Genomic DNA, 15,781 nt, shown 5'->3' on the forward strand with positions numbered 1-15,781 from the left:
GAGGGGACTCCACACAGGGAATGCCATCTCTTCTTGCAGGTTGAACGAGACTGTAAGGACACTGCCTCAGATCCTGGGCCACCCCTAGGGAATCCTTTCCAAACCTTCTTTCCAAACCCTCCCTTGACCCTGGGTAGCAGGAGAGATCGTGCTTTTTAGTAACCAGTCGGCCAGCTCAAATGAAGAAGGAAGAGTGCCAGCTGAGGCCATACCACCCCGATGTAGTCCTGCCTCTCCGACCAAGTGGCCCTGGACACAGCACTCAGCATCTCTGTAAGACTGGGACGACTACAGCACCTTCCTCTGGGGACTGTATGCAGATTCAACAAGTTGATTCTTGTAAAGAGTTCGGATCTGACCCAGAAATACCAAGCACTCACTAAATGAGGCTAGTATCATCATTTTAGGTGGTACATTCCTGGGAAGATCAGCTTCCCTGACGGCTCAGCAGGTAAAGAATCTGCCTGCAATGCAGGAAACACAGGAGACGGGGTTCAATCCCTAGATGGGGAAGATCTCCTGGAGAAGGAAATGGCAACCCACTCCAGTACTCTTGCCTGGGAAATCCCATGGACAGAGGAGCCTGACGGGATATAGTCCAGAGGGTTGCAAGGAGTTGGACACAACTGAGCGACTAAGAGAGATTCTTCCTGGGAAGAGGAACATCCTTGGGCAGAGTAAAAATGGTATTGTTATCATTATTTGGTTTTTCTTGAAAAATGGGAAGTTCTGGCTGAGCTGGCCCCCTCTTCCTGCTCTGCTGGATGAGCCCCTTCAGTGCTTCAGCTCTCTATTTGCATAATCTTTTCTAGCCCCTGCCATTATTTGTCAGCCCCTGAAGGCATCTGCTATTTTTGTTATAAACTCAGGCCCAGGAGAAGCCAACAAAAATGTGAGGATCCTGGGTGGGGCTATCATCCAAAAAAAAAAAAGAGAGAGACTGAACTGTTCATGCTCAGAAGGCAAAGGGCTTCCCTGGTGGCTCAGATGGTAAAGAATCTGCCTGCAATGCAGGAGATGTGGGTTTGATCCCTGGGTCGGGAAGATCCCTTGCGGAAGGAATGGCTACCCACTCCAGTATTCTTTCCTGGAGAATCCCATGGACAAAGGAGCCTGGTGGGCCACAGTCCATAAGTGACTAACACTTTCAGAAGGATTTGGGTGCCCAAGGGCCTCAGAGAAAGAGGAATTAGGAGGAAGAGGGATTCTGAGCCTGGCAGATTCAGCACAGATCAGAAAAGTCCTACACTGAGGCCCTGGGCTTGGAAGGCGCACTTCCTGTGGGGGTGTTGTTATTTGGAGGCAGGTGAGGCTGAGTCGGTTCAGTACCTGCCTGTCCTCTGTATCTTTTCGCCTCCTGTTTCTTCTGACCCAAGTATCTTGGGGGCAGGGAACTTGACACCCTCAGAGGAGGGACCTTGTCATAGTACTCATGGGAGGGACCCAGTGCTCATCACACAGGAGGTTTTCAATAAATGATTCTGTTAGTCACTCAGTTGTGCCCAACTCTTTGTGACCCCATGGACTGCAGCCCACCAGGCTCCTCGGTCCATGGGATTTTCCAGGCAAGGATACTGGAGTAGTTTGCCTATTCCCTTCTCCAATAAATGATTGTTCAATAAATATAGGAGTGAATGCAGAGAGTTAGCTTTCTGGTACAGTGATCCAAGAATTTAGTTAGACTTTTTAGAAAGCCTTTTTAGAAAGCCCTCAAGTCTGAGTCCCATTGGCATCCTGTGTCCTTGGCTCCTCCATCTGGCTGGTGGAAGACAATTTGGGGACAGCAACCATGTCACCTTCACTCGCCACTGCACTCCCAGAGTCTAGCGCAGCGCCTGGCACATAACAGGTGCTCCACCAAGAAGTGTTGAAAGACTGAATGAACAAAAGAACGAATCTAGTTCAGGGTGTGAATCTAATACCCTGGAGTCAGGATATGATAGTTGTGCTCTTAATAGCTGGAGGGATTTTGAACTCCTCTTTGTAACTCATCTGGCCCCACCCACCTAGTAGGATAAAAACCACACAAATACACCCGGTTATACGAAACTCAATGTGCAGGAATTGATGGTTATTACTTATAAGTCATCCTCTGAAGTCTGCTGTCACCTCAGTTCTCCTGATGTCCTTGTCAGGCTGTCACACTAGTTGTCTGAGTCCTTATTTCTCGTGCTGTGTGTGAAGGAAGTCAATGAATGCTGTTATCTTGTTATTTACCATTGCATTTGGAACCATAGTCTCTGTGGGTTTTGGGTTTTACTTATCTCACTATCATAGATCCACTTGTTCGTCTCTGAAAAGGCAGCATCTTGCAGAATGACGAGGGAATCGTCTGAATGGTGACAGCGCTGTCTGTTACCCCCTCAACAAGATAGAGTGGTGGCAGAGGGCTCCAACCCTGGCTTGGGGACGAGCTGGCTCATGACCTTGGGCTGATCTTTTCATCTTCCTGAGTCTCACTTCTAGGGCCCGTTCAGATCTTTAATTCTGTTTCAACACACAGGAGAGGGCTTCTCAGAAGTGGAACGATTTTTAAGTGGGTGTATGCTTTTCTGTGAGATTGTAGCTGTTTTTATTTTAAAACTTTTCATTTTAGCTCCTGTTCCAAGTGTAAAAACAACCCTAGCAATGAGGAATTAATATTTTGTGATTTATGGGGCATATTATTATTATATCAGAATATGGTAGTTTTTTGTTAAATATATATTTTTAAAGGGTTGGTGGCTTTCTTAAGAGTGATTTTATTATATCTTGGGGTGTGCCTTTTTTCCCAATCACATAAAGAATAGATCTGTGATTTATAAGGCTCCTGCACTACTGAAGCTGGTCATGAAAGTATTCTAAGGTGTCACATCATTACTAAAAGTGAGGCTTTCAGGAACTTCCAGGTTTCCAAGCATATTGTAGGAGAGACCAAACTGCAAGGTTCTTTCTAGAAATTAGGGTAATCTGACACTAGGCATGACTATGTCCAGCCACACTTTCAGGGGTCTTAGAAAGGCAAAGGCCCTTAGAGATACACCAGCCCAACTCTGCTGCTGTTTAGATGTGGGATACTGAGGCCCAGACAGGAGAAGTGACTGCCCCAGAGCATTCCCTCCATGTCTGTCCCTTGCTCATTCCACATGCCTCGCCTGGTCCAAACCCCAGTGTCCCCCAAGTGAACATTGGTGTGCAAACCCAACCATTGCTCATGCCTGGGGCAGACACTTTCTCTGTATCATGAGTTGCTTTTCAAGGGCCACATGATGGAAGGGCTGCTGCTAATTCAGCATTCCAACCAGCTCTGCTTGCCTCAGACACATTTTTTTTTTCATCAGCTAGACACGAATATCCAGCAGAGAGTTTATTGGTATAATTTCTTCAGAAAGAGACTGGAAGACTTAGCAAGTTCAAACTTTAACATTTTTTATCAAGAGTCCCAATGGCCACCCTTTCCCCCGCCCCCCAATCATCACCACCAACCCCAATATGGCTTTCTCTACCACAGGCACTCAGGGCCCGCAGAGCAGAAACAGCACAGGCCAAACCAGCAGGCACGGGACACACTGTCAAACCAACTGAGCAAGCAACCGCCTGGGAGCCATCTTTGTTAAGGGCAAAATAAGCCGCTCATGACACTGGAGGATACAGAAAAGACAGGACTATCTTGATTCTTCTGAAGGAGTGAGGGAGGCTGGATGGGGTAAAAAACATGTTCTCAGAAGACATGCAAAGAAAGACTTCACAAACAACTAAAGGTGACACAAATATCAGTATCTCCCAAACTTCCCTTTTCAAAGATGGCCACCCCCGCTGTCCATTCAGAGGGAGCACGCAGCAGAATCTACTGGGCATGGAGAAAGACAGGCAGCGGGAGAGATTTAGTTTTCCACAAAGATTGTTAGTTTTTTTTTTTTCCTTTATTGATGGAATTTAAAGTGCATATAACTGAAGGCAAAGTCCAAGGCCTAGAGAAAGAGATGAGGCCCAAGAGAGAGGCTCAGAGATTCTAAAGGCGGCAGAAGGATACCCACCTAAAAAGGCCACTTGAGCTGCAAAAAGGATGGAGTGGGGAGACAGAAAATGGGGAAAAGAGAAGGGGAATGGGGGCGGGTGGGGTGGGGGTGGGGGAAAGCATTTGGGAGGAAGAAGACAAATACCAGTTCAGAAATTCACACAAAGGTGAGCAGGAGCTAGTCTATATCCCAGGTAAGAATGGGCTGACCCTAAGGTAGGAACATTAGTTTCAGGAATGGGAGAAACAGGAAGAGCAATGGCTTCTGGCCAGGACACAGCGCCCCAGGGGCCCTTCACTTATGGCAGTAGTGGTGGGGCTTCTCTAAGCCTGTCATGGTTTTCCTTGGAGACCCCACAAAGGTCTAGGGAGATGCCCTCCAGCCAGGAGAAGGCAGGGACTGAGAACCTCAATTTGGGGCCTCCCGGAGCTCCCCAGTGGATGGCAAGTTCCCTTTGCTACTGGACGGTGGACAGGGCCCCACTCACCCACACAGGCTGTGCCGTCCTCATTGGGTTCATAGCCCCGACTGCATCTCTTATTGGTCCGGCACCTGTAGCTTCCATACGTGTTGACACACACGGGCTTGTCTCGTGGGCATACGAATGGGAACTGGATGCATTCGTTGGTGTCTGAAAGGCAAGGGGAACCGCTCACTGGGAGCTTGGGGCAGTGGGTCCTTGCTCAGGCTCTGCTTCCCCACTCCCGCCATGACCTTGGGCTTGTCCCTCTTCTCCCTGGGCCTCAACTTGCTCAGTCTTCTTGGCTGGCTCCTCCTATACTTGACCTTTACACCTTGAGGGCACGCATCTTGTCTTGGGGCTTCTTTTCCATCTCCCACAGTTTCTCTAGGTGGTCCCTTCACATACGGATGATTCCAGGCCTCCTTCTCAAGCCGTGGCCTCTCCCTGGGGCTCCAGACTCATGAATATCTACCATGGATCTCAGACTTACTAGGTTGAAATGGAACTCTGGATCCCCTGGCCTTTGAGCCTCTTTTGTCCCCTGTTCCTATCCTTCCCAGCTCAGTCAAGGCCACCATCAGCCTCTCGGCTGCTTAAGCAGACATCAGAGAGATTCCCAATTGTTACAGTTTCCTTAATTTGCAGGTAATTTAACAACAGATCCTGTCAATTCTGCCCCATCGTACCTCTCCGGTCTGACCACCTTCCTCTCACTCCTCTGCCATCAGCCTGTCCTCAGCCACCAGCAGCTCTTGCTTGGATTTCTGCTGCTGCATTCTCCCCTCTCCCCTCCTCGCCACCACACCCCCTCCCCCTCCCCAGGCCTCCTGGCTTCCCTGCTTCCTCCAATCCTATCTGCAATTCAGCAGCTAGGTGATTGCTGAAAATATGAACCATACCATGCCATGCTCTTGCTTAACTGCAAAGAGCCCTGAGAACAAAGTCCAGACTCCCTTCTGGGGACTCAAGATCTTCCCTGATGTGGCATCTGGCTTGTTCATCCTCTCCCAGCACTCCGGCCTCCTTCCCGTCCATTTGACACAGTAAACCTTTCTCCTGCAGCGTGGTCTTTGCTCCCGCTCTCCCCTCTGCTGGGCAAGCTCCTCCCTCTGCTCTTTCTATGGCTGGACCCTTCCTGTCCTTCAGGTCTCAGCTCAAAGGTACTCTTCCTGCCCACGTCTTCTAAAAGAGTCTTCAGAGAGTACCTTGCTTAAAGGTTTCTTAACTCATCTCATCCAGCTCTTGGGCCACGTAGTTTGTGGTCAGTCTGCCTAACTAGAATGAACACCCTTCCAGGGCAGGTGCCTGACCTGCACCCCCAGCTCCCCATGTAGGGTGCTGTGCAGGAGGCACCCAAATGTCTGCTGGGTGATGAAGAGGCGGCTGTACTGTGGAGCTCATGGGGTCTTCCCAGCACCTGGGGCAGATGCTGGAATTTCTGGGTATGTGCGCCATCTGTTTAGAGCGGCCATGGTGGGGACATGAGGAGCGGAGGGAACTAATTTCTCCCTCAAGCCACCCTTCCAGCCATCCTCTCCACTTCTCACCTGTGCTCCTTTGCCCAGACAGCGCCCTCCATTGGAACACTTTCTCCCTACTGTCTGGTAAACTCCTCATCACCCCTCAGGTCTCAGTTCAGACCTAAACTATCTCTGGGGCACTGTCTTGGACCCTCACTAGACTGGCTTAGCGCCCCACATTTGTGCTCCCATAGCACCCCCTCCCCGCAAGCCCTGCCCAGGTTGTGTGGTCAATCTGTTTATCTGTGCACCCCTCCCCTGGCTCTAAGCTCCAAGAGGTCAGGGATTGTCTCGTTCACTCCAGTATCTCAACAGCAAACCATTCACCTGGGGCTGACGAGTGGCTGCAGAGGGGACTTGGGAAGAATGCCGCCTGAGCATCTAAGGGCAGGTGGAGTCCTTGGCCAGACCCCACACTGCTGGTCCTTAGGATGGAAGACATGGGGTTGAAAGTCTCGATGCTGAGCCTCTAGGCTACCTTGCCCATTCCAGGCCTTTGAGAGGTTTTAGGAGGTCCCCAGATCCTCACAGAGCCACTTCACAGAACCTGGCTGTGCTGCAGTTACCTGCCCCCCAATACTGCAAAAGGCTGCAATCTCCCTTCTGAGCTGTGACCACATGGCACATCCTGGTTTGCTCCAATGCCCCCTGGCTAGCCATGCCCACTCTTGCCTGCCAGCCCCTCTGTTGGCTGCCGTGCTGGATGGGGGATGCACGCCCACCCACCATGGCTCCAGGAGCGAGGCCTCCCTGTGTGCTCTGTCTAGGCAGTGTATCTCCTCCGGCGATTGTTCTTTCTGTATTCACGGCAGGGAAGTGCTGCCAATTCCCAGAGCTGCAGTGATTCAGCCTGCAGGTTGCTACCGTCATTCCCACCTTGCCGAGTCACCTGGCGGTTGTCTTGACATCTGAAGCCCCAGGGACAAACAACACATTCCCCTTCTCACTGCTCCCACCGCCCCTCGTATGCAACCTGAGTCTTCCAGGGCCCAGGCTGACCCTCCCCAGTGAGAGTCCAGCCTCTGCCTTGTCCTCTGGTACCTGCAGACAACTCACCCGCACAATGGCCATTTTCCTGCTGGGAGAATCCTTGGCCGCACTGCAAGATGGGCAGAAGCAGAGATACCAGTGAGCTGAGAAGATCCCATCTTAGGTCCCCTCCCAGTCACAGCCACAGAGCAGCTGTCACCCTGACCCCACAATAAAGGACTGCTCGCAGCTCTGAATCAGGGAGAGCCCCTCCTGCCAGGATTCCTTTGCACTGATCAGACGAGACTCAGGGGAAGGCCAAGAACAAAGCCTGTACAAACTCCTGCTCGTTCCCTTCTCGTGGGATCCACAGGCCTGCCCTGTGACCCCCCACAGAGTCTGTCCCTCCTATGGCATCACCTGAGACAAGCTGGGTCTTAGGAAGGCAAAATGTAAAGAGGCTGGACAAGCTCACTCCCCACACCCGCTTCTTTGAGAACCTTCCCCACTCCCAGGGGCGGGATGCCTGCGAGCCAGGCCATCATCCCACCCTGGGGCAGGGCTGGCTGGACAAGAGGTGGATATCCCATCTGGAGGACTGACTCAAAGGTTTTGCAGCTGGAATTTGATCTAAGTGAGGCTGAGGCAGAGACTGGGGAGCCTGGTCACTCCAGGCTGTGGGGGCTTTGCTAGGTCCCTGTGGAGGTCTCAGCAGCTTGGTGGCTGGGGGCGGTGGCTGGGACTCAGAGCACTTTACACAAGACAGAAAATGCCGACTGTTGGAACTGACGAATGATGGCGTGCTGGTGAGGATTACTGGGGAAGGATAATGCTCCCCCCAGAGCCAGTGCACTAAAAGCAGAGGTCCATGAGCTCCTGGAGCCACCAAACTGCCATGGCTCTAGCTCATCCCTAGTGTCCCTTGCATTTCGTGAGCTCCCCTGGAACCTCCCTGTAAGTCCCCTTGTCTGCGTGAGTTTAAGTGGCTCCTATTATTTGCAATGGCGTGATCCTCTCTGGACAGGGGCCCAGAGATCTTCCTAGGAGTCTGCAGAGGCAACAGGAGGCTGTGTCAGAGCCTTGGAAAGAATCAGAGATGAAGCAGGAGACCTGGGGGCAGTCCTTAACTCTGCTCACAAATGGCTGTGCAGTTTTGGTGGGTTCTCTTTCTTGGTCTCAGTTTACCTTCTCTGTAAAATGGGTGAAAAAATGCTTGCCCTTCCAACACGCTAGGATTTCTTTGAGGAGCAGAAGAACTGTGGGTGTGATAGTGGTGTGGAAACTACAAATGGAGGGGTCACTATGAAGCCTGCCCTTTGCTAAGAAGATTTCCATCATTCTAGAAACAAAGTCTGCAATTCCTGGGAATCCCGCTTCAGCCTGCAGGGCTGTGGGAGGGACCTGATTGTTTGGCTCTAAGGTCCAGATGCCTCTGCTCACCTCCAGGCCGGCTGGGTGCTGAGGTCTGTCGTCATCGCGGGGATAGGGAATCTCCAGCACCGAGTTCATCTCCGAGCTGGCCACGTTCCTGCTGGTCATCTTGCCATCTGGCCATGTCACCTCCACGCTGCTGGCTTCATCCTTCCCTGTGGGAAGAAAGGTGAAATGATCAGCTGCAGAGGAGAGCGGGGGGGTGCGGAGGGATTCTCTTCAAGGGTGTCATCATTCATTCGTTCACCTGATAAAAAACATGAACTGAACACTGTTCTAAGTGCTGGGGAAATAGTGAACAAGGCCAACGAGATCCTGCCCCTTTAGGACAACGCCATCCAAGAGAACTTGCGTGGTAACGGTGATGTTCTCTGTATCTGTCAGCTACGGTAGCGACTCGCCCTAGGTGTATGCTGAGCTCTGGTGTGGCACTGGCGTGATAAGGGACTGGATTTTAAATTCTATTTAAAATAGAATTATTTAACCACGAACCTAGTGGCTACCATACCAGACAGCGCAGTTCTAGAAATTACATTCTAGTGGCTAGGCCAATGGGTAGGAGGCTGTTTTGGAGAAGAGGGTTAAACCTGGTGGTAAACAGGTTGACTTTGGAGTCCTGGGTTCAAATCTTGGCTGTACCATTTACCTAGCATGTTGAGAAAGAAAGAGTGGGGGTGGGGCATCTGGGAGACCTGGGGACAATGATCAGCTTTACAGCTGATTTGCTTTTTAATATTGGGTGTATTCCATTGATTTTATTTATACTGATAGTTAAAGTCTGCAAGGGGCTGTCACTGGGAAAGTCCCTGTTTTCAGGGAGCTTCCACTCTAGTGGGGATAGACAGGCACACAGATGAAACAATAAATAATGCCAGATATTGACAAGCTCTGTGAAGAAAACAAAAATAGGGTGACGAGATAAAGAGGAAGTAAGAGTTACTGGGGGCCTTTTCTAGTCAAGGTGATGAGGGACAGGTTCTTGGGGATGAGGTATCTGAATTGAGCTCCATATAAAAGCTGAGGTGACAAAGGGCACAGGAGAAAGACCAATCTGAGAAGCAACAGTGAGAACTGGACATGGAACAGCTGACTGGTTAAAAATTGGGAAAGGAATATGGCAATGCTGTATATTGTCACCCTGCTTATCTAACTTATACACAGAGTACCTCATATGAAATGCTGGGCTGGATGAATCACAAGCTGGAATCAAGATTGCTGGGAGAAATATCAATAACCTCAAATATGCAGATGATGTCACTCTAATGGTAGAAAGTGAAGAGGAACTAAAGAGTCTCTTGAGGGTAAAAGAGGAGAGTGAAAAAACTGGCTTAAAATCCAACATTCAGAAAACTAAGATCATGGCATCCAGACCCATCACTTCATGGCAGATAGCAGGGGAAAAAGTGGAAGTAGTGACAGATTTTCTCTTTTTGGACTCCGAAATCACTGTGGACAGTGACTGCAGCCATGAAATTAAAAGACACTTGCTCCTTGGAAGAAAAGCTATGACAAACCTAGAAAGTGTATTAAAAAGCAGAGACAGCACTCTGCGGACAAAGGTCTACATGGTCAAAGCTATGGTTTTTCCAGTAGTCATGTCTGGATGTGACAGCTGGACCACAGAGAATGCCGAGTACTGAAGAATTGATTCTTTCAAACTGTGGTGTTGAAGAAGACTCTCGAGAGTCCCTTGGACTGCAAGGAAATCAAACCAGTCCATCCTAAAGGAAATCAACCCTGAATATTCATTGGAAGGACTGATGCTGAAGCTGAAGCTCCAATTCTTTGGCCACCTGATATGAAAAGCCAACTCACTGGGAAAAGACCCTGATGCTGGGAAAGACTGAAGGCAGGAGGAGAAGAGGGCGGCAGAGGCTGAGATGCATAGACAGCATCATCGATTCAGTGGACATGAATTTGAGCCAACTCCAGGAGATAGTGAAGGACAGGGGAGCCTTCTTGTGCTGCAGTCCGTGGGTCACAAAGAGTCGGACACAACTTAAGCAACTGAACAACAACAACAAACCTGAAATGTTTACGGAAAATAATGGTGGTAACACTCAGGGAATATTCATTGTGAATCCATCTGCACACATCCTTAAAGCAAAGTGTTGCAACACTGGCAGAAAACAGGTTGGAAAGATTTATCAGGTGTTTAGGCGTCAAAGCCGGCCCCGGCTTCCTGCTTAAAGCAACAGGCCTGTCACTGAGACAAGGTCAGGCTAATGGTGATGGATTGGGGTGGAGAAGAGTGGGAGCTGGGCCTCACCTGCTGGGGAAAGCCTTTCTCCAGTCAGTCACCTGGGAAGGAGGGCCGTGCTCAGTCCAGGTGGGAGGGATGCTGCAGCCCCCTCCTTGTCTCCCACCAGGGCTGACTAGACATGGGCTTGGCACTCGGGGCTCCACAAATTTGCACACTCCCCCACGCATCAATCAAGGGCTGAAAAACAAGTCACCCACGTGTGTGTGCTACTTTCTCCTCAATGCGTATAGAGACTGTCACAAAAGTAGTGAAACTAAAAAGTGCTGTTGAATTTATAGGGGCTTTTGGTCATTACTGTCCACCAGTGGATTTTTTACAGTGATTGCTGCGATGGGGGCGGAGGGTGGTCTGTGAAGCATTTTTGTGCATGAACAGGGTTCCCGTATTTTAGAAAAGGGAGCAGGGGGAGAAGGAGGTTATGAGAAAGGTTTTCTGGCTTAACGGAGCCGACCTCGGAACCAGTAAGCCACGGGCCTGGAAGGGGAGAGTCTCCATGGGGAGAGAAGCTGCACGCCTAGACTTGGGGGAGTCAATATACAGATTCTGGTATTGGAATCAACCTCTGCCTCTCCGTGGAGGTGCCCCTGGGGTCGGAGCTAAGACAGCACACTGTGGAGGACCCCGCTGCAGCTTCCTCCCCGAGTCCCAGTGCGTCAGTCCGGAGCTTCCAGAGAAAGGCGCATCTTGAGAGCCACACTGTCCACTTTCTGAGCCTCCCTGGGCTTGCTTCTCTTCTGCTCCCTCCAATCCAAGGCCTCCAGAGAAGTCTCTCCCCTGGCCATCATGAATTAATAAGGACAGGGACCAGCCACCACCCTCCGAAGTGTCAAAGGTGAGCAGCCCCTGCCCCTGTGCCTGCGATGGGGCAGCAGAACGAGAGAGGTCCCCTGAGCAGAAACCCCCACATGACCCAGAGACCCCCCAGACAGGATGCAGCTTCTCTCCCCACAGAGATTCTCCCCTTCCAGGCTGGGGGTTTACTGGTTCTGGGATTGGCTCTATTAAGCCAGAAAACACTTCTCATAGCCCCTTCCTTCCCTGCTACCTCCTACCACAATAATTTATTTTGGGGAAGGGGGTGAAAATAGGATTGGGGGTGTCAACCGCCCACTCTTTTTCTGTTTGGAAGTTGTCTCTTGAGGTTCAAGAGATTTGGCATGTTTAGGGTGTTCAGCGCCCAAACTAAGTGGCAGATGTAAAAAGTAAACATTTTTCTATTAAAAAAAAAAGAGACAAAGAAGAACAAATGTTTCTCGCCTAAGCCAACAGAGCAGCTACACGAATACATTTTCCAGCCTGACAGAAGTGCCGCAAATAACTCAAGAGCTGCCGAATATTCATAGACAATCACAAATTTACATCCTGCATCTGAATCCTGCTTCCTCTCTTCCTCCAAACCCAGGGACCAGCAGGACTAGGATAGAAGTCAGCCACGGGAAGGGCACATCTCAGGAGGACTCCCTCTTTTGTTTCTGATTATTTGGGGGGCCTCAGTTTCCTCATCTGTAAGATGGGAGCTCTAGCCTATTCAGGAAGGACAGTCTTTCCTTGGATGTGAGTGCTGCCCCATCCAATTTTGACCCTCAGCATCCCCATCATCTCTTAGACATGGGGGGTATCCTGCAGTTCCCAAAGGACTTCCCCTTGTTGCCAATAATACTACAGAGCATGCACTCCAAACTGCACGCAGTGATTCTTAGTGTCAGGGCACTGGATCCTCATGGCAGCCCCCTGAGAAAATACTAGTTTTATAATTTCCATCTTAGAGTCAAAGGGGATGAGACTCAGAGAGGTGAAGGGAATTGCTCACAGCTACCCAGAGAGGGACTGTCTGATCCTGGAGCCCACACCTGCTAAACCCTTGTTCTATTGCCCATCCCACCCCCATGACCAAACCACCATGGACCAAGCATCATGCAGGGAGCTGGGATTCAGCAGGAAGGACCTAGGACCTAGGAGGAGGAGCTGAGCCCTGTGGGGGCAATGAACACAGTGATTATGTTAAAATAAACTGGGAAAGCGCACATATAGTATCGGTGCCACTTGGTGAGAGAGGCGGGTGTTAAAAGTCATCTCGTTGGAGGATGCAGGAGGAATAAGAGCTTGGGAGGCACAGAAGGGAAGGGAAGGACGTTCCAGGCCGAGGGTACAGCACAGGCAAATGTAGAGAGATATGAAAAGGACATGCGTGCTGAAGATCAGGGAGAAGTTCAAAGTGGGCGAAGCAGGGTGTGAGCTTGTACGTTAAGTGAGGTGGGTGGGAGAGGTGATGGGGAGGGACTTGGAACTCTCGAAGGTGTGACTGATTGAAGCCTCTCAACTACTCCACCAGGGAGAATCTACACCCACTCCCCGGATGTAGACACTGAGGCTTGGCAAGGTGCAGGGAACTGCAGGGGTTTGAGTTCGGACTGGAACCCAGGCTCCTGTCCCCAGGTCCGGCTGTTCCCTCTGCCCCAGAAATTTCAAGTCTTCCGGCAGCTGCACAAGCCAGGGGGCCCGGCCACCCGACATAGGACAAGGGCAGCCTTTAAGTTGGCCAGACTGCTGGGCCTGAGGGTCTGGGAGCAGAGGAGGCCCCATTAAAAGCAGCAGGGAGTCGCCTCTTGCAGCTTTTAAAGGACAAAGGCCAAAGAAGCACAGAGAATTGCGCTTTTCAGAAGAATCACAAGCAAAACAGATGGTGGGAATACAGTTGGTGGAATATTTTTGCACTTTATTAAAGCGATTTTTATGTGGGCCACTGAATTTTCCTTTCCTAAAAGAGCACCAGGCGGCTGGGAGGCAGCTCTGAGTCACTCGCGAACAATCAGCTGAAGGAAGGAGGGGTATGTGTGTGGGGATGGGGGTGCCATCAAAGTCTGGGGTGGGTTGGCCCAGGGGGTGAGCCCAAGTGGGAGGCTGGTGGAGAAAGGAGGTTATTGGCGTTTGTTTTCATGTATTGGCTTTGGTAGAGCTGCCTTAGCTCTCTGCTAGCTCAGAACCAGAGAGCCTGGGTGTGGGCTACACGAGGTGGGAGTGGGCTACATGGGGTGGGTACGCGGGGGTTGAGATGTTGTGGTTCAGAGCAACCCGAGTCCAGCAGGGCACTCAACAGGGGCTGTGAGCAGAAATGCTTGTTTATGAGGCTGGCTGGCTGTCTGCACTGGGAGGAGCAGGGGAAGGGCAGGACAGGGTGGGGGATGATGGAATGAGGCCAGGGGGACTCCCTGAGCAGGAGTGTGTGGGATGGTTTTACAGGATGACGCTGAGAGCGCTCTGCACAACAGAGTGGCCTGCTGAGAACCCCCTGCTCCCTGAAGCATGAAACGCAGCAAGATCCCTGAGTTTTACTGTGTGATGTGATGCAGTCTGGACCCTTAGGCATGCACATGAGGGTCTGAGAAGCTGAGTCCTCTAAGCACAGCTCAGTGCTGACCAAGCAAAGGCCTGCAGCATGGGAAGGCACTGGTTCCCCAGCTGAGAGGAGCTGAGAGGAGCTGGCCAGGTATGTGGGGGAGAGAAGTGCCCCAGGAAGGGGGCTGGCTGCTGAGGGGCACACGTGTGTACCCACATGTGTCCATGGACAAGCTGATCACCACACTTTGCTGCAAAATCAGGAGGCGGCAGGAAGGAACAGGGTCAGAGGGGATGAGCAGGAGCATTATGGGTGGTGGAGGGGGCTTCCTGCAGCCCTCTGCCCTCCTGCACAGCCTCGGGGGGGCCCTACATTTTCTTCCTAGTCCTACTGACATCAGGACAGCCCTTTCTGCATTCCTGTTCTGGACCTGCCCCTGCTCACTGCAAATACCACAAAACAAACTACTTCAGACTGGAAACTGTCCTACTGTCCATCAGCAGGGGACTTGCTAAATAAATTATGAATGCAGCCACACAACAAAATACTGTGCAGCATGAAAGGAAAACAAAGGAGATATGCACAGACTTGGAATAGTGTCCAGGATATACTGTTAAGAGAGAGGGGGAAAAAGCAAGTTTGGGAATAAGAGGGAAACTATAATAATTTCTGTTAAAAAAGCTTTTGAGTCATATTTATTTATAAACGTGCTCCTGTGTATTTTACATGCAATAAAATCTTATCAGAAAGTGTGGAATTGGGAAGAGGCTGCCCCAGACTACCTACTGAAACTGCTCCCTGCTTGTTCCCTTCTGCATTCCTAATTCCTTTACCCTGTTCTGCATTTTCTTTTTCATAGCACTTAACGTCTTCTAACCTTTTATATATTTACCTAGTTGTTATGTTTATTAGGTATCATATGTGACTCCTCCTTTGACTAGAACGTAAGGTCATCCATAGCAAGGAGCTTCCTTCAGTTAGTGTTTGGCACATAGCGGGTGCTCAGTAAGCAGCAACTAAATGGCTCACATGACCCTGGGGGAGGGTGAAGAGAGAATGATGCCTTTTGCTTAATATTCCACACGTAGTGGTGAGATTGTAGGTTATTTTTACTTTCTTTTTTTATGCTGTTATATTTTCTAATTTTCCTATAATCAATATGCATTATTCTTACAGTCAGAAAAAAAAAAACTACTGCTTTCTAAAAAATTTGCAAACGCTGCTCTCCCTGCAGGGCTTTAGGTGCCAGTCTGGTGCCCCTGGAGAGGCTCCTGGGCTCCTCCACGGTCCTCCCTCCCCAACAACGCCCCTCCCACTGAAAGCTGAGCCTGGCTGTGGCATTCCCTGCTCCGTGACCCCCGCCATTCTGCCCACCCTGTCTGCGGGGCTCTGGGAGCTCCTGACTCGTTGGCCCTGGCCTTCCTTTTCAGACTCTGCTCCCACCAGACCCTTCCCGTCCTGTGGACATCGTGAACACTCTCACTTCTGGCCTTTGTTCAAGCCAGGCCAGCCCGTGGATGCCCACCTCGGCTCCCATCCATGCCTTACAAATTCCTACTATCTTTCTAGACCTAGTTCAAGGCCCACGTCCTTGCTCAGAGCAGAGTGGGTTTCTCCTGTCCCAGGCCTCTCACAGCCTCTGGGCCAGTGTGATGAAGCACCCAAATCTGCTTGCGACCAGAGCTCCTGTGTGCATCGGCCTCTCTCACAGGACTGCGAGCCTGGAGGGCAGGGAGCATTTCCTTGTTTCATCTGCCTCTGGGCCACATCTCTTGGTCTCCCCTGCGCCCCATTTCTGTC

General features: G+C 50.7%; 1 protein-coding gene across 2 annotated transcripts in view; it reads right to left on the reverse strand.

Moving 5' to 3' along the window:
• Window positions 1-3,462: 3,462 nt before the first annotated feature.
• The window catches only part of CRTAC1 (cartilage acidic protein 1), a 151,636-nt gene continuing 139,317 nt past the window's right edge, over window positions 3,463-15,781 (reverse strand). The window contains exons 12-15 of one of the 2 annotated variants that reach the window (XM_055424924.2): window positions 8,391-8,536; window positions 7,038-7,080; window positions 4,486-4,629; window positions 3,463-3,676 (exon numbers count right to left, since the gene is read on the reverse strand). In XM_055424924.2, the coding sequence (XP_055280899.1) occupies window positions 3,645-3,676; window positions 4,486-4,629; window positions 7,038-7,080; window positions 8,391-8,536 (365 nt within the window). In that variant the 3' untranslated portion in view covers window positions 3,463-3,644. Of the gene's footprint in view, window positions 3,677-3,915; window positions 4,035-4,485; window positions 4,630-7,037; window positions 7,081-8,390; window positions 8,537-15,781 lie in introns of those variants that run through there. The other variant, XM_055424922.2, reaches the window with a different exon arrangement.

Source organism: Moschus berezovskii, chromosome 12, assembly GCF_049115385.1.
Source record: "Moschus berezovskii isolate FMDL1 chromosome 12, NW_MosBer_1.0, whole genome shotgun sequence".
In the NCBI taxonomy this organism is placed as follows: Eukaryota; Metazoa; Chordata; class Mammalia; order Artiodactyla; family Moschidae; genus Moschus; species Moschus berezovskii.